We start from the raw sequence: 17,849 nt of genomic DNA, 5'->3' as shown, positions 1-17,849 counted from the left end.
TCCCTGCTTCATCTCTCTCTCAACTAAGAGGTCCTTGGCCTGAAAACGTTGAAGACCCCTGATTTAACCCATTAAGGACAAACACCTTTTTGTGTTTTTACCCTTCAGGCCTGTATTTGTTGCCATGTACAGTATAGCAACATATATCTTTATGTTTGAATAAATATTTTAAGTTTGTCAGAAAACTTCGGCCTTAGGTCCAAATGGGTTAAATTGTGAGTTCACTGACCTTCACCCGCTTAGTTCTACTGTAACTAGAGGTCCCCAGATATGTATTTGTCAAGGTCAATAGTACCAATTACAATATTTGGGAGAATGAGAAGGCTGATAAACCAATATCAACTGATTTTCATTTTCTGTTTTAAAGATTAATCATAATTAACATAACACACAATGTACCCTAAAAGGTGTTTAATTTCAATGTGCCTATCATTCCAGTCAGGCATGTTCGTTTACCCTATTTTACATTTCAATCACTTTAAGCACAATTTAAAGAGAAGCGCTTGAAATTGTATTTTTTATGCTTTCAAAATGCATACTGTTTTAATTACAGTGTGTGCATAATGATCTATTTTGAAACAAACATATTTCATTTAATAAATTGCCAAATTGGCATCCTTAGCGCAGATTCCAATGTGGTACAAAATGGAAAATATTGTGAAGATAGTGTATTTTGGACGACCTCTAGTTCAAATCATAGAGTACATACTTTGATCCTGCCTCCAAGGCCTGTATACTTATTTAGTGCTTTTGAAATGGTTCACAATACAAAAGGCAAGCTGAGTGTGTGAGCAAATACATGTCACTGTATCAGAGCTATAAAGCTAAAGCGTTATGTAAAATAAGGCCACTTTTCTTTGGTCATGTCTTAATCTACCTCTTCCTCAGTGGCGAACTCTCTCCTTCAGTGTTCCTCGACGTGTCTTTCTCCCTCTTCACCCTCCCACCTGGTCCAATCCAGGATTAGTTTTTGAACATATAAATTAGATTCATATTCAAGTACATCCATTTCTCTAATGTTTACAAACATTTAATGTTTACAAACATTACCAACATGAACAAACCTGTCAAAGCCCCCAGAGGACAGCAAATTTGATTTAAAAACAATGTATCTGTTGGCTATCTATCAATCACCTGGAGAATAAAAACAAGTCTCCACTGCTGTATTCTATCATTGGTGATGGACTGGAGATTTGTTTATGTGTATATCACTAACTGGTCTTCAAGTGCTTATGGCAGGGTTCCCCAATAGGCAGCCCGCGGGCCGGGGGGGCTGCTGTCTGGCCCCCACCAACCCCAGTAATAATGGTGGTATAAGAGCAGCAACAACACTATATCATCGTTGTCGGGTGGAAATCTCATATCTCCAAACTTGTACGTTCCTTCGCAAATCATACAAGGCTGTCGCACGAAAGTAGTGAAAACAGCAGATCTACAAGCACACAACGCCTTGCACTCGCACCTCAGCGTTGTGTGCTTGTAGATCGGCTGTTTTCACTAGTTTAAATCATTTTTTAAATGATAAATTCAAAACGAACGGTTTTGGACATACAAGATTTTCACCCGACAACGACGAAAACTGTCGCTGGAGTAGCGGGAACGCCACCGTCGCCCCCTGCAATGTTGTGGCCCTCGGCTTGGTACCCTAGGCATAATTCGGAAAACTAATTGGGGAACCCTGGCTTATGGTGACTTCGTCAGCCACAGAATGCCACGAAAGCTTTGACATGCGCTGGTCTTCCTGCGCTCAGAGGTTTGCAGAGGGCGTCTCCGTGCTGGCCTTGCTCCGACCCGTCCCGGCTACGGGTCGGTCCCTCTCCTCCCACAGCGTTACTCCGTCACAGGCACAGATCTGCTTGGGGTTCTGGAAAAGGCCCGCCGAGCGAGCGATAATCCCACAGGCTAGTCTGTGGACAGAGAGAAAGAAGGCAAGTATGACTGAGTCAGTGTTGTTTTTGACAGCAAATTTCGATTTCGATTCAGTCTTTTGAATAAAATGTCTTTTAGTTTTAGTCATAATTTAGTCACCTGAAAAGTTTTAGTTTTAGTACATTTTAGTCTACTAAATATCATACGATTTTAGTCAACTAAATCTACAGTTGATTTAGTCAACTGAAATGTATTTTGGCAGGCCTTGATGGCATCGTAATGACTGATTTTACACTTGGTTGTGTGCTGAAAATAGCAGATCTACAAGCTCACAGCGCGTCGCGCTGCGATGCGTTGTGAGCTTGTAGATCGGCTATTTTCAGCACACAACACCTGAGAGCAACCAAATTACTCTCTTCTCCACTAGTCCCTCCCCAACGTTTTAGTCTAGTTTTTATTTTGTTGACGAAATTGTCAATATATTTAGTCTTAGTTTTAGTCATCACAGCTTAGTTTTTATTTAGTTTTATTTAGTTTTCGTCAGTGAAAAAAACACAGTCGACAAACATCTTAGTAGTCATAGTTTAATAGTCATAGTTTTAGTCGACGAAATCAACACTGGACTGAGTGCACATCAATAAGCCCTTTTGCAAATCCCGCCCCATTCTGCCCTGTTACTATGATAGGACATTTGACCCTGGGCAGATTGTTTTTATAGTGGCAGTGAATGGGATTTTTTTTTCCCTTCATAGCCTCATTACAGCTATATAAAGTACCAAAGGAAAAACATCTAGGTGATATTAATAAAAAGGGAAGACAAAGGTACAGTAGTTACATTGCAAAACAGGGGGTTTACCCGAAAATATATGTTTTAATTTGTTTAATCCCAGTGGGACAGAATCCTCTTTGCAGATTCTTTTATAGTGGTAGTGGATGGGATTTTTTTTCCCTTCATAGCCTCATTACAGCTATATAAAGTACCACAAAAAACACATCTACGTGATATTAATAAAAAGGGAAGAAAAAGGTACAGTAATTACATAGCAAAACAGTCGTTTTCCCCCCGAAAATAAATGTTTTAATTAGTTTAATCCTCTGGATCAGAAAGAGAATAGACCGCGCATTGCATCCTGGGTAGGAAGAGGACAGAACTATAATCCTAACCTCACATAATAGGCTGGCTTTTCGTAATTCTGCCCATTTAAAATATATGTACCCAATCGTGACTCTTAGACCATTGATATGGTCCATGTGAACTAGTTTGTTGAAGCTTATTCATTATGATGAGCGAGATCACGGCCGAGATCGCGGCCGTACCGGGCGATCGCCGTGTCGCGCACTGCGGACAGTTTTGAAAGCCACATTTAACATTCTCCAGAATCTCCACTGCACAAACTCCACCCCCGATAGCAAAAAGTGAATGTTTTTTTCTGGTTGGCCAGTCAGGGAGTCTCAGGGACCAATCAGAAGGCTGACAAACGGTCTATTATGAAATGAGACCTTTAACCACGTAAAACTCAAGACCACATTTATTACACTGTATGTGTATTGTTATGTTGTGTTGAAACTAGGGTTGTTCGATTAATCGATTTTTAATCGTAACCCGGTTTTTTTCCTTTGGACGATTTAAAAAAATGGAAATCGTAAAATCGATTTTCACTTTAATTAGGGAAATTCTTACTCATTGGAGCCTTGCACGCGCAAAAAGTACACAGCCCCGTCCTCCTAAAGCAGGACGACAAGGTCCGACACCAAATTAATACTACTTTCTATCTGATGTGTAATTTCTTTGATGCGCGTTTAGCGCACGTCAGACTGAGCAGGGTTCACCACCGCACTGCGCTCACTCGCGATGGTTCAAGCAGCAAACAGAACAAAACGCTGCTGAAGTTTGAAAGAAGCTTATTAATTCTGTGTTACCCACCTACTGACTGTAGTCTACTCCGTCTCCTACTGTCCCTGTCACTGTGTTAATTTTGCGTCGGGAAGCGAAGCGCTTCGCCTCCGTTTACAATCAGTCAACATCTCCGTGCATGAGTGGTGCAGGGCAGGGGCGTAGCCAGGAATTACATTTTGGTAGGCGAAATGCCTACCAAAATGCCTCACCAGCCTCCAAGAGCTGGCTTGTTTTGGCTGTTTTGTCACTCACTATTGATAATGAAACACTAAGGACGCTAAGTTGTATGTGATTGTTGCACAACTAAAGTTATTATTATTAATACCCTTATTGTTTTATTGCATTTTGCTATTTGGCTATATAAAAAAAATCAAAAAATGAAACAATAATGAAAAAAAAAATCATTTCCTTGCATTTTTTAAATGAAAACAAAATAGTTGAAACAATGTATTATTCTTTTAACAAAAAATCGAAATCGAAATCGAAAATCGGGATTTCAGAGAAAATAATCGAGATTTTATTTTTTGGCCATATCGAACAACCCTAGTTGAAACTGGCATTTATTTTACCAAAATCAAATCGAATCAGATCAACTCTATACACCTCATTGATAGGGGTCCCCCAGGGGTCTGTACTTTTCCCCTCTACACAAAATACTTGATCCACACGCTTGCAACAGGTCGCACTCTGACGTCTTGTGAGCTTGTAGATCTACCATTTTCACTGAAGGTTCACCTATTTTTGCTAATGGATTATGACAGCCAGAGTAGGGACTCTAGGGTTCATATGTGGTTAAGAGAAGGTCATTAGAAGGTATCTGCTGGTCTTATGTTATGCGTAGGCATCTTGATCTTTTTGTTTTCATGCTTATATATAATGTTTGATTTCTTACTTCCTGCTCTCCCTCTGTCCCTCCTCCAAATAACAAAAAGTATGGCGCTTACGCAAAAAATGAATTTCATCCACTTCTTCACACCTGTAAACCAGCGACGTGACAAGAAAGTTAATTCTGTTTAGCCACAGAAGGCCAAGCGGATACAGGTTTTCTGAACCGCACACCTTCAGTTAAGAGAGGGGACTAATTAGTGAAATGGTCCGGTGTAGTGTTTACACACGGAGACTCACCTTTCCCCGGAGTTGCCGGTCTGTTTAGAGAGGGGATGATCGCCTCGACCCAGGTCATCTTCCGCAGCGTCCACCACCAGCGACCGGCCGATAATGTCCCACACCTGCAGGACGGAGGCGGGACAAGCAGGAAGATGACCTCTGTGTCGATTAAAAAAAGACCAGGTTTGCTCCCCAGGCAGGAGACTGCATCAACTATCATATTGAAATAAATAAAGTCCATTGAATAGACACTGTACTGCAGGGTTCCCCAATTAGTTTTCCCCAAGGGCCGAATTATGTCTATGTTACCAAGCCGAGGGCCACAACATTGCAGGGGGCGACGGTGGCGTTCCCGCTACTCCAGCGACAGTTCAGATATCGTCTTTGTCGGGTGAAAATCTTGTATGTCCAAAACCGTTAGTTTTGCATTTATCATTTTAAAAACGATTTAAACAAGTGAAAACAGACGATCTACAAGCACACAACGCCTTGCGGTGCGTTGTGTGCTTGTAGATCTGCTGTTTTCACTACTTTTGTGCGACGGCCTTGTATGATGAAGCAGGGCTTTACTTTGTGAAAGAACGTACACATTTGGAGACAGAGGTTTCCACCCAACAACGACGATATACTAGTGTTGTTGCCGCTCACCATTATTACTGGGGTTGGTGGGGGCCAGACAGTAGCCCCCTGCGGGCCGCAAATGGCCCGCTGGCCACCTATTGGGGAACCCTGCTGTACTGTATAAAAGCCTGCCCTGAACACGTGGCATACAGTTGTGCTTTGATGTTTGTGAACCCTTTAGAATTTCTGCATGAATTACCTCAACTTAACTAATTGTACTTGCTGTACCATTTTCAATTTGTTAATAAAGTATAACATTAATCAATAAATCTACTTAGATTTATATAATTTAACTGTCAGCTGTGACTTGGATCAAGCTAGCAGCATTCGCAGATGACTCTTGGCGATCGTTTTAACCTACAGAGAAGACCAGATGGGGAGTTTTACCATAGTACCCATCTGGCGTTCCAACCCAAGCAGGTGAAAACAAACACTTGGAGAAAGAGCTATGTTAATGCATTCTACAATCAACCCCCCTCTTTCTGGGACATCTTTGTAATGGAAGTTCTAAGAATTCTTTGTCCTTCATGAACAATGGCTGAAGAGCATTTATCTATAAAAAGGCTACTTTCTGTCAGGCAAAGATGTGTTCCAACCACACTGCTATGTGCTGTGAAGGTCTGCCCTTCTGGTAACCATGGAGATGGTTAGCAATCTCTCTCGTTTTCTTAATCTTATGTGTTTGTACTGTATGCCGACTTGAAGACAACCCTTCATTCAGTATGCGTGTTGTATTGCGTGTTGGTGCGGCAGTGGCTCAGGAGGTACGGTAAAGTGGCCACTTGGGAACCGGTTCGATTCCGGTCTCCTTCAGAGTTAGTGTCGAAGTGTCCTTGAGCAAGACACTGAACTCTAATTGCTCCCGATGAGCAGGTTGGTGCCTTGCATGGTTTCCTCCGCCATCTGTGTATGAATGTACTGTATGTGTGAATGGGTTAATGTAATGCACGCTGATTGTAAAGCGCCTTGGATACAGGCGCTATATAAATGCACCATTCACCATTTATTAAAACCCTTTTGAGGTCTCAGCAACAACACACAATCACATATGCCCATGCAATACAGATCACGCTCTGTATTACTACATTCTGAATAAGTGTTTGTCTATGTCTGTTTTACCTTTAGCTGAGAGTCTTCTAATCTGAATGCTGCTCTGCCGTCCTGTCCAGCAACAACATTGCCCAGATCACCTACATGCTGGAAGACAAAACACATGGCAATTGTCCAAAGTGTTACTTTCAGGATTCAAATTCAAAAATATAATTTGGAGCTTGTGGATCTGCTACTTTTGATTTGCCGTAGAAAAGCTTTTAAAATATACTGTATAAATATCACCATCCCATTATATGAAGTTCACATCTAGTATTCAACATAGAGATAAAAACAAGATGGGCTCCCATAAAGCATTTAACGTAAATTTTATTTTACTTTGAAGGGGAAAAAAAGATTTTCACAAAACTAGATTTGAACATATAACGCAGCAATATCTCATCCCAGCACCATGTCCTTTAAAGTCTTATTCAAATAATGATGCTTTATTATTCGACCATCATAATCTGGTGTTTTATCTCAACCGTGTATTACCATTACTAATTATGTGTGCTGATGCCTATAGACAAAAGCATACAACACCTGAGACAGTCCACCATCTACCAGATCATACCAAACATTCAAATAAAACTTGGTAGTAGAAAAAAAAGCAAGAAAAAAAAAAAGCTTCACAGCTTAACATTTACAGAAAGAGTGAAGTTGAATAATTACTAAAACTTTGTGGACATCTGACAAAACAAAACTGACAAACAGTACACCTGTGTGGCTTCAGGTGCGACTGTCGAAAGCACAACGAATGACCTATTAATTAATTTCACATAAGGCAAGAGTCAAACGTACATGGCAACTAACTGTTCAATAGAGAAATAATAGAAGTACATTCAATCCTTTGGCAATTAACACAACACACACCAAGTAGACATATTTAACTGGCTTTTGGGAGAGAAGAGGTAAAAAAAAAAAATACTACATTTATAGATTTAATTATTTATTAAAAAAATGTCTAAGAAATGTCAAATAAAAAAATATAATAATTAAGTAGTGAAAATAGCCGATCTACAAGCTCGCAACATGGCACGAAGCAACGCGTTGTGCGGCAATGTGCACTTGTAGATCTGCTTTTTTATATGAAAATGCATGAACATTTCTCAACATGGAAACGATTAATAATTGCGATTAGACGATTATTTAAAAAGGCCTACCCATTACTGATATACCGGAATATATATATATTTTTTTTTAAGGGAAAAAAAGGCAAAAAGAAAACGGCTAACGGCCAATGTATTGGTCGGGCTCTAGTAAAAACCAAGCATTAGCCTACATCATACAAATCTGATGACAAAAAGCAAGTGTATTTTAAAAGTCATAACCCACCCCAGGCTGAATAAAGTCATAACTCACCACAGGCTGAATATCACCTCATATAAATGGTTTAATCATGTCTATAATTCGTTTGTTTCAGCTTAACATTTCCCATTAAAAAGAAAACCCATTCCTAACAACAAATGACATAACAGAAAACTGTATTATAATTGGGGGCTTAGAAAAAAAAAACAATACCTTGTAACGGGCATGCTTGTTCTACTTTTTAAACAATTTAACATCGGCATAGTTTGACGAAGCCTACAAGCATAAAAACAGCGATGTCATTTCACCAAAAGCATGTTACAGGTAAATAAAATTATTGGCCAAGAAAACAGGATAGTATTCTAAATTGAAAGGCAACCAGATGTTTTGTGTCCTTTGTCCATGGATTAAAAAAATAAAAATAAATGCACCCTCACTTCACATGGTATCAAACACGAAAACACTTGCATATCTCCTTGTATGGGCTGTTCTGTCTGTGACATTAGCTGTGATGTCGGTCTCTGCGTACTTTCTATGACGTTAGTCTCGCGTGACGGCAGTCTCGTACTATGGACACATGGACAGAGAATTCCATACTACGGACACAGAAAACCAGACGTAAGAGTGGTTTAGCACCGCTCAATAATGGTCACTACTCCAACAGATGTTTTATTGGTTGAAACCAGATTAAAAGCCCCAGTGTGGTACCAGTCACATAGCCAAATTAACTACTTTGAATTCATAGTTTAACCCATTTAGGACGATTCTAAAAACGCCTTCTAAATCCTGACCTAAGTTTTTTCAAAAACTTCAAATATTTATTCAAAAACTACAAAAAAAAACGTATGTTGCTATATCATCACTGTCAGGCAGAAACATTGTATCTCCAAGTTTCAAATGTGTATGTTTTAAAGCCATACTTCATCATACAAAAGTGTCGCACAAAAGTAGTGAAAATAGAAGATCTACAAACACACAACGCCTTGCATCGCGAGGCGTTGTGTGTTTGTAGATCGTCTATTTTCACTATTTTAAATCGTTTTTAAAACAATAACAAAAAAAGAAAGGTTTTGGACATAGGTTTCCACCCGACAATGACGATATACTGTACATAGCAGAGAGAAGAACCCCAAAGGGGATCCTGTCTTGAAAGGTATGGTTACAAAATGGGGTTCCCGTCCACAACTTGCCGATTCATTACGTGGGGCACTGTCTTCTGCTCCTGATCAATAACCGTCCTCAGTATATTCTCCTTCTTCTCGGGATACAATCACCACATCCTCATTTACAGCAGAGGAGTGCCTTTCTCCTCACTCTCAGGCTGCATCTAATCTGCAATTGTACCTTTTTTGGGGCGGTGGAACAGCGCTCCAAATGGATAGCTTTGTGTGTCTCGTGCCCTGTTACCCCTGCCCCGTCCAGCATAAATAGCTGCAATGACAATGGGTGACCAGAAAAGGGCACTGTTGCGCAGCCTAGCCACACCAGTGCTGTACTGTCAACTACTGACAGACAGGAACAGATTGAGAAGGGCACTGTTGTGCAGACTAGACACACGCACACAGCTGCTCTAGCTATAGCTGCTCAGATTCACCGCTCCACTTCGAACCGAGGTTTATATTTAACACCTGGGTCTGTCCTCTCTCATTTTCTATTTGTCAGCTTTTCTCATGAATTTAGACGTTGTGCCAACAGATTCCTCCACACACATTTGCTGCGTTGTCACCCGCTGATGTAAAGTATATTACAGACTCACCTGCCAGTGAGGAGCCCCCACCGGGAAGACATAGAGCCTTCGTTTACCTTTTGAGCTTAACTCATTTGTTTTTAACATTTTACTAATTAATTCATATATTATTTTATGTTTTTCACTTTGATGCTTTGAATTGTGTTTGTTTTAACCATGTACAGCACTTTGGTCAGCTTGGGCTGTTTTAAACGTCTTATATAACTAGTTTGATTTGTTTTGCTTTGATTAGATTCATCCGGCACCTCCCTGCCCAACACTTCCTGCTGATGTGTGGACACCCTGACTAAGCTGGACGCACCACGGTGGATTCAAACGCACAACCTCTGCGGTGGTGGGAAGGCGTCAGTTGGCACTGTGTGACCTCTCACACAGTGCCAAAGCAGTCGGGGGGGATGAGGCAGCCGGCGGTGTCTGACAACATCTTTTCCAGCTGGAGACCTGGTTCTGATTCCACCTTCGGACGGCGGCCTTTGCCCTGCCGTGGGGTTTGGGTGGTGCCCTCTGGAGGATCAACACGTTTGCTTGCCCTCCCAAGTGGCTTCGGCACTTTTGTTTTCTTTGATTCGTTGGCCGACTCCAAAGGGCGCTTCCTTGTTTTCTTTAAGTCGTTAACTGACTCCAAAGGGCGCTTCCTTTTTAAGTCGTTAACTGACTCCAAAGGGTGCTTCCTTGTTTTCGTTAAGTCGTTAGCTGACTCCAAAGGGCGCTTCCTTGTTTTCTTCCTTGGTCTTCCTCTTTTTCTAAGTGGCTCTTCCGAGCTTTTGGGTCTACCTCTCCCTGTCTTAGGTGTCTGGGAACTACCCACAGTGCCTTCCGATTCGAGTTTGCTCGGCCTAGACTTTTCCTCAGACTCGACATCGTCACCCATTCCCTTCTCCTCACTGCTCTCAACTCTTACCACCACCCGGGGCTTCTTGTTGGGGGAGCCGTTTGGCCGACCCCTCTTCCTGGGCGCACTAAAAGTGCCGTTATCCTCCTCCCCACCCACGGCGCCTTCCGGCTTGCGCTTCCTCGGCCTGCCCCTCACCCTTTTTGGTGCATCAGAAGCCTCATTTGACATGTCTCCAGATTCAGCTTGAGCGGCGGTGGCTTTCGCAAGTGTCGTTTTATTCCGGGAGCCTTTGGGTCGACCTCTCTTCTTAGAAGGACCAGCGACTGAACCTCTCTTTTTAGAAGGACCAGCGACTGAACCTCTCTTTTTAGAAGGACCAGCGACTGACCCCTCTTGATTATTGCGCCGTTTCTTGGATCCTGGTCTTTTCGGTCTCCGCTTTTGAGGTGTTAGCGGGCCTTCTTCCACAGCTTTGAGTATCTCCAGGGATACTGTGGTTCCGTCATTGGAAATATTTGAACCCACTTCTGCTAGATCCACACGTTTAAGAGACACCTGCAGTTGTTTGGACATGTTTGGACTTGCGGTTGCCGTTTCAGGTGGCACAGGACTGCTGTTGGAGATGTTTGGACTTGCGGTTGTCGTTTCAGGTGGCACAGTACTGCTATTGGACATGTTTGGACTTGCGGTTGCCGTCTTAGGTGGCACAGGACTGTTGCTGGAAATGTCAGGACTTGCAGATGCCATTTTAGGTGTTTCAGGACTGCTGCTGGAGATGTTTGGACTTGCGCTTGCTGTTTTAGGTGGCTCAGGACTGCTATTGGACATGTTTGGACTTGCGGTTGACGCTTCAGGTGGCACAGGACTGCTGTTGGAGATGTTTGGACTTGCGGTTGCCGTTTTAGGTGGCACAGGACTGCTGCTTGCGGTGCCAAGTGACACAGGACTGCTGTTGGCGATGTTTGGACTTGCGGTTGCTGTTTTAGGTGGCTCAGGACTGCTATTGGACATGTTTGGACTTGCGGTTGATGCTTCAGGTGGCACAGGACTGCCGTTGGAGATCTCTGGACTTGCGGTTGCTGTCCTAAGCGACACAGGACTGCTGCTGGACACGTCCACTCCCGACTCCTTCTCTCTGCTTCCAGCGTCCTGACCTCCCTCTACCACTGGTATTAGATCTACCACTGATATTAGATCTTCCATAATGGATGATATTCCTAGTGATATATCGTGTTTACATAAAACTAGCTCTTATAGAGTCACACTGTAATGACAATACAAAGGGAACGCAGGCAGCTTTTATACTATATTTCTGCAGTATTGATGACATCATATGAATGATGTCGGCCATCTCCAAATTTGGGCTCAGTTCCAGCTAGATCAGAGCCGCTGTGAATTCCATTATTGTGTCGCCTGAAAGGCGAGAACACTATGTTATCCTCATTATTTATATATAGTGAGTTCCGCCGCAGACAGTTCAAAGGCGAAAACACTATGGTTTCGTCATTATTTCCGCCGCATATCGTGTTCTGTTAGCCAATGATACACAATTGGTGGAAAATAATCTGGGAGTGGTGTTAGCTAGAGAATTGGTTGAGCTTCACATGACAGTTAGCACGCTGCAGAGTATAGTCACGAGCGAGCCCACACTGTTTCGTAGAAACAGTATTTTTTCTAGTAATTATAGAAATCGCACCTGTGCACGACACACGTGCATATGTCCTTGTATGGGCCGTTCAGTCCGCAACGTTAGTTATCTCCATACATGGAGTTCCGTGCTCATACAGACATAGCCAGACAGCTCAAAACTTGAGTCAAATATGACAAATACATTTATCGTCTCTGTCGGGTGGAAACCTCATTATGTCCAAACTGTTACTTTTCAGGATTCACATCCAAAAGTAGCAGATCTGCATACTCGAGCTTGTGGATCTGCTACTTTTGAAACGTTTCGTTTTGGGTGATCTGTAGTGTGATCAAGCAGAGCGTTAATTAGGGCTGTCACGATTATGACATTTTACATGACGATTAATTGTCACTCAAATAATTACGATTAACGATTTAATCGTGTTTTTGTCGTTGACAATTACATTTATGTTCGGCTTTTAGGCTTTGAAGTTGCACATGGCAGATATGACACATAACCTAAATATACAAAGAAATTACTGACATATTTGAAAACGTTCTACTTAAAAAAATAACATCGATAGTGGAAATAGCCGATCTACAAGCTCACAACGTGTCGCAATGTGACGTGTTGTGAGCTTGTAGATCTGCTACTTCCACTATTTCTGAAATTTTTTGTAAATGTATGAACATTTTTCAACATTTCTGAAAATTTTTGTAAATGTATGAACATTTTTCAACATTCACGATTATGACGATTATGACAAAATATTTGCGATTATGACAAATAATTGCGATTAGACGATTATGTAATAATTGTGACAGCCCTAGCGTTAATTGGCTAAAAACACAAACAGTTATAAAGTAATTGCTGATCCGTCCGGTGGTTTGCGAGATTAGCTTTGGAGTGGACACATAAACATACCTAAAGAATAAAAAATGCCATTTCCAAAGTCAATCAGGAACAAAGGAAAGTTTCATCTCTTAATAATAACCATAGTTAAAAGGTCAGAAAGTCATGTACATGTACAATCAATGTACAGCATCTGATATGCATTAAGCATACATACACGGTAAAAGCTTGATTTATTGAGAAAAGTTGAGATAAACTTTTTACTTTCTAGTATGATTTTATTAGTTTGTAAACGTACCCGTTCAGAGTCATCGGGTCCTCCATGTTGTCTCCCAGAAGGGTTATAGTGCTCTCCACAGCTGTACAAAGACACAAGCACACAGAGGCTTCATACTCATATTCATGTGTTAGTAAGCAAACTTTATTTTCATGGGATAGCCAGGAGACGTTAAGTCAAAAGGTCTCTACAACAGTTGTAATTGATACCACATGTCAAGGACTCCGGATCACCGTTTCGTCGGCGTCTGGACAAGAATTATTTTCTGATTCTAGGACATCCGTGGGTGTCTTTTGAATGCTCCCGCGCCGCGAATCGGAGCGACGCAGAATATTCAGTGACTTTTTCAAAGGTGGGTGAAAAACGCTCCGAATCCTGGCAGTCAACAATGGGTTAAGGCCAGACCACACACGAAACTCCTTGCAACTGCAAGTGGCCGGGTTTCCCAAATCGATTTTAGGCCTTCGTAGCTCACGCATGGTCGTAGAGACCTAGCCTTGACCGTCATAATAATTCTATAATTACCTGTATCCTCCGAGTTCTTTAATAAGAAGCCTTTTTATCCGATCACTTTCCGTTTTCCCCATGTATTTCCCCGGACGCATTTTTCATCCAAATTTCAATGGGGTTGGTGCGCATGGGGAACACCAGGAAATATATAGGAAAACAGAAAACGATCGGATAAAAAGGCTTCTTATTAAAGAACACGGAGGATACGGGTAATTATAGAATGCCGTACCGTATTTAGACAGGTGTGAGACTTTATTAAGCACTTTGTTTGTGAAATCTGAATGTTGGTGTAGTTGTAGGGGGCTAAATAAGTCGCTCTGCCTGAACCCATGTAAAACCGGGAACATGACGGTCGTGAGCGACCATCGTGTTTCAGGGCTAGCCCGGCTAGGTCTCTACGACCATGTGTGAGCTACGAAAGGCTAAAATCGCTTTGGGAAACCCGGCCATTGAGGATAACGGTGGCCAAGTAGTTGCAAGGAGTTGCTTTGGTGTGAACTGGCCCACACTGGGGCATTCACGAATAGTGAATTTTAGTATTCGAATTATTCGACCGCAAAGTATTCAAATAGTCGAATATTCAACAGGACTGGCCAAACTGTCAAATATTAAGTAAGCAAGAGGCGAACATTGTGAAAATAGCCGATCTTGCGAGGCGTTGTGAGCATGCTATTTTCACAATATTTATCTGCGGAACCGAGTCACATTAAATGTAATACCTACAATTCCAAGTGCTTGTCAGGGTGGGGGTCCCCAGTTCAAATATGTTTATTTTGGGGGTCAGGGCCTAAAAAGGTTTGAGACCCCTGGTATAGAGCATTAACAAATTCATCTACCAGGGGCATTGACAACTCATTTTTATGACTTCCTATCTAGCCAAGCTTTATAAACTATACGTTTTTTAAAGAGAAAACAATAAAAGAAATAAGCGAATATTCGACTTCGGTGAACATGTCGAATAGTGACTTTGATATTCGAATATTCGAATATTTGGTGAATGCCCTAGCCCACATAGCGCAACCCGTGTCCTTCCTACCTCCTACCTGAGGCAGTCGAGCGTGAGGTCTCCCAGCGAGTGCACGTGGAGGCCGTGCGGTCCGGGCACCAGGCCGTCGATGGTCCCGTCGATCACGCAGCGGTCCTGGGACAGCTGCACGAAGCGCACCACCCCCTGCACCAGACCCAGGCCTGACATCATGGCCACTGCAGCACCCAGGTCTGCACAAAGTCAACAAGTAGAGATGAGGTGCATATACACGTAATGTGTTAAAACCCATTTAGACCCGGAAAAGCATCTGTGTATCATTAGATTTTAACCACTTTTAACCATTATTTTTAAGCTATCAGAAAATAGCAGATGTACAAGCTCATAGCGCGGCACCGAGTGCTGCGCTATGAGCTTGATATGAGCTTGCTATGAGCCAAATTAACTTTTTGGCTTGCCAACCAATGTGGCTGGTACATAGAAAACAAAATACGAGCCAGTCAGAGTTGAAATAAATTACAAATTGCTTTTAAAGTATATGGCCATTTGCCAAGATTAATATATAAATAATATATAATTGATATATTATTTGCATTTGTATTGTACTACTCAACGACACAGCAAATGCATTTAACAAGTGTAATTTCGAGAATAAATAAATCTTGAATGAATATGCCATATCATATACAAGAAATGATTAGCATACATTTTGGTGGACAGGCCTATACATCACTGGTTTTCAACCAGTGGTCCTTGAGGGGGTTCCAGGTGGTCCCCAACTAAATGATGGAGAGTTGGTAACCAAATGGACCCTTATAGATTTTAACTCTTGAGAGCGTAACATTTTCTTTAATTTTCATGTGTCATTTTGGTCAACGTTTGTCTGTTATCTGTCCACTACGGCACCAATACGGCATGGAATTGTGGACAAAATCTTATCCAAGGATAACAAAATATTCTATGTTTTGGATCTGAGAGGCTTAATCTCATCAAACGGTGGTCCTCGGCTCAAAATGCTGATCAAATAATGGGCCTTGATATGAAAAGGGTTGAAAACCACTGGTGTTATATGAGATACTTAAATGGTTTCCTATGGAAATAAGCTTAGTCTTTTCAAGGATCTCCTTTTAGTAGACCTTGTACCAGTGAACTGTACCGTCATGAAACTGTACTTTTTCCTATGCAAACTTCTTCTAATAAAGTCTTCAATCAATCAATTAAAAAGTACATGGATTGAGAGACAAGCGCAGACATTAGGGCTGTCACAATTATTACATAATCGTCTAATCGTGATTATTTGACATTATCGCAATTATTTTGTCATAATCGTCATAATCGTGAATGTTGAAAAATGTCAGAAATAGTGGAAATAGCAGATCTACAAGCTCACAACGCGTCGCATCGTTGTGAGCTTGTAGATCTGCTATTTCCACTATCAAAGTTATTTTTTAAGTAGTAAGTTGTCAAATATGTCAGTAATTTCTTTGTATATTTAGGTTCTGTGTCATATCTACCATGTACAACTTCAGAGCCTAAAAGCCAAACAGAAATGTAATCATCAACGACAAAAACACAATTAAATCGTTAATCGCCAATTATTTGAGTGACAATTAATCGTCATGTAAAATGTCATATCGTGACAGTCCTAGCAGACATACATGCACCATAGTGACGTTCCCCACCTTGCTCAGAGCCTCCGATGCCCTTCAGCACGGCCTTACGTCCAGTGCTCTCTATCAGAGAGAGCAGCTCTGCTGTGGTCAGAGTGGACTCCACCAGAACCTGCTCCGTCCCTACGTTGATGCTGATTGACTTCACTCCTGGATGAGGAGAGAACCCAGACAGACAGGAGCACAGATACACAATATAGGGTCAGAGGCAGAGCAGACCGATTGATTGATTTGATTTGGTGATAATTGTGATATCACAGTGACATGCACATTAGCACTTTCCAACACTAGTCATAGCATCGGTGCCATTTCATTGTTCCGATGTCCCATTGTTTCCGACGTCCCATTAGTCCAATGGTACATAACCCTAACCCTAACCCGGTCCCTAACAGTAAAACTATGCCTAACCTAACATCAGTAAAACTATGCCTAAACCTAAACCTAACCACCGTCGGAGTAATGAGTAACGTATGGGCAGTAAGACTTATTTGCAGTCCCCATAGCATCACCGATGATAAAAACACAATAAAGACTGAGTGCTTATTTCCATTGTGGTCCTCTTTACACACACACAAAAAAAACACTAACCAACATAACAAAAAAAATACAACAATACTGTACATCAGACAGGCCCGAACTGGTGGCCTAGCGTTCCGGGCACCTAGGCTCCAATGTAGCCTGACAGCACGACGTGGGTTCGAGTCCGGATCCCAACAGCCACTCCCCATCTCTCTCTCCCCTTTTCCTGTCTATAAATGAGCAGTCAATGCATTTAAACTATTTTAAATAAAGCGCTATGTATCTACACTAAATAGTACATAAAGTTCACAGTTTATCATTCATCATCACTGCACTGACAAACGTGCACACGCATTATGAAGCATACACATCAGGATTCAGGAAGGACCGATGGAGGACCGGTCTCAGCCTCTCAGGTCAACACACTGTGACAAAGCAGTTCCCATCCTCCAAGCATGTAATATGACATCATGCATGCAGGAGCTTAGACATTTCTAGAAGGGTTTTCTGCACTCTCATGCTCATGTGCTTATACTGATATTATCTAAGAAACTGCCATTTCCAACAGACCAATTGTTGAACACAACACTGAATACTACTAGCTGTCTAGTAGTCTACTAGGTAATTCTATGCCTAGCAGTTGCTATAATAACTGTTTTATTTTATATTTAAACAGCACAATAACATTCAGCCATGATTCTCCTTAATAACAACTCCTTCCCATAACAATGATAATAATAATGTGTTCAGGTGGAGTCAAGTGTTGGTTTACAATGGATTACAGATGATTCTAGCTACATATGAGCCAGAGATATTAAAGAGTGTATACATTCTAAGCCAGTGGTTCTCAAAGTGGATTCCAGGGACAGGGATTCCTTTAGGGGGGTCTAATGGACCCATGCAAGTCTGTAACTCTTCATTTGGTTCCATTTGTAC

General features: G+C 41.7%; 1 protein-coding gene across 1 annotated transcript in view; it reads right to left on the bottom strand.

The window, feature by feature from the left end:
• Positions 1–1,512: 1,512 nt before the first annotated feature.
• Positions 1,513–17,849, bottom strand: part of ccs (copper chaperone for superoxide dismutase) — a gene marked incomplete at its 5' end in the record, with an annotated part of 16,941 nt that continues 604 nt past the window's right edge. Inside the window, 6 exons of the mRNA XM_080742184.1 lie at positions 1,513–1,907; positions 4,892–4,995; positions 6,614–6,691; positions 13,251–13,311; positions 14,783–14,957; positions 16,407–16,544. Of these exons, the coding sequence (XP_080598310.1) occupies positions 1,748–1,907; positions 4,892–4,995; positions 6,614–6,691; positions 13,251–13,311; positions 14,783–14,957; positions 16,407–16,544 (716 nt within the window). The 3' untranslated portion in view covers positions 1,513–1,747. The remainder of the gene's footprint in view (positions 1,908–4,891; positions 4,996–6,613; positions 6,692–13,250; positions 13,312–14,782; positions 14,958–16,406; positions 16,545–17,849) is intronic.

The sequence above is a fragment of the Nannobrachium achirus genome, assembly GCF_963921795.1.
Source record: "Nannobrachium achirus genome assembly, chromosome: 14".
Taxonomy (NCBI): Eukaryota; Metazoa; Chordata; class Actinopteri; order Myctophiformes; family Myctophidae; genus Nannobrachium; species Nannobrachium achirus.
Note: the sequence above shows the minus strand (reverse complement) of the source record. Positions and strands in the feature narration are given on the sequence as shown.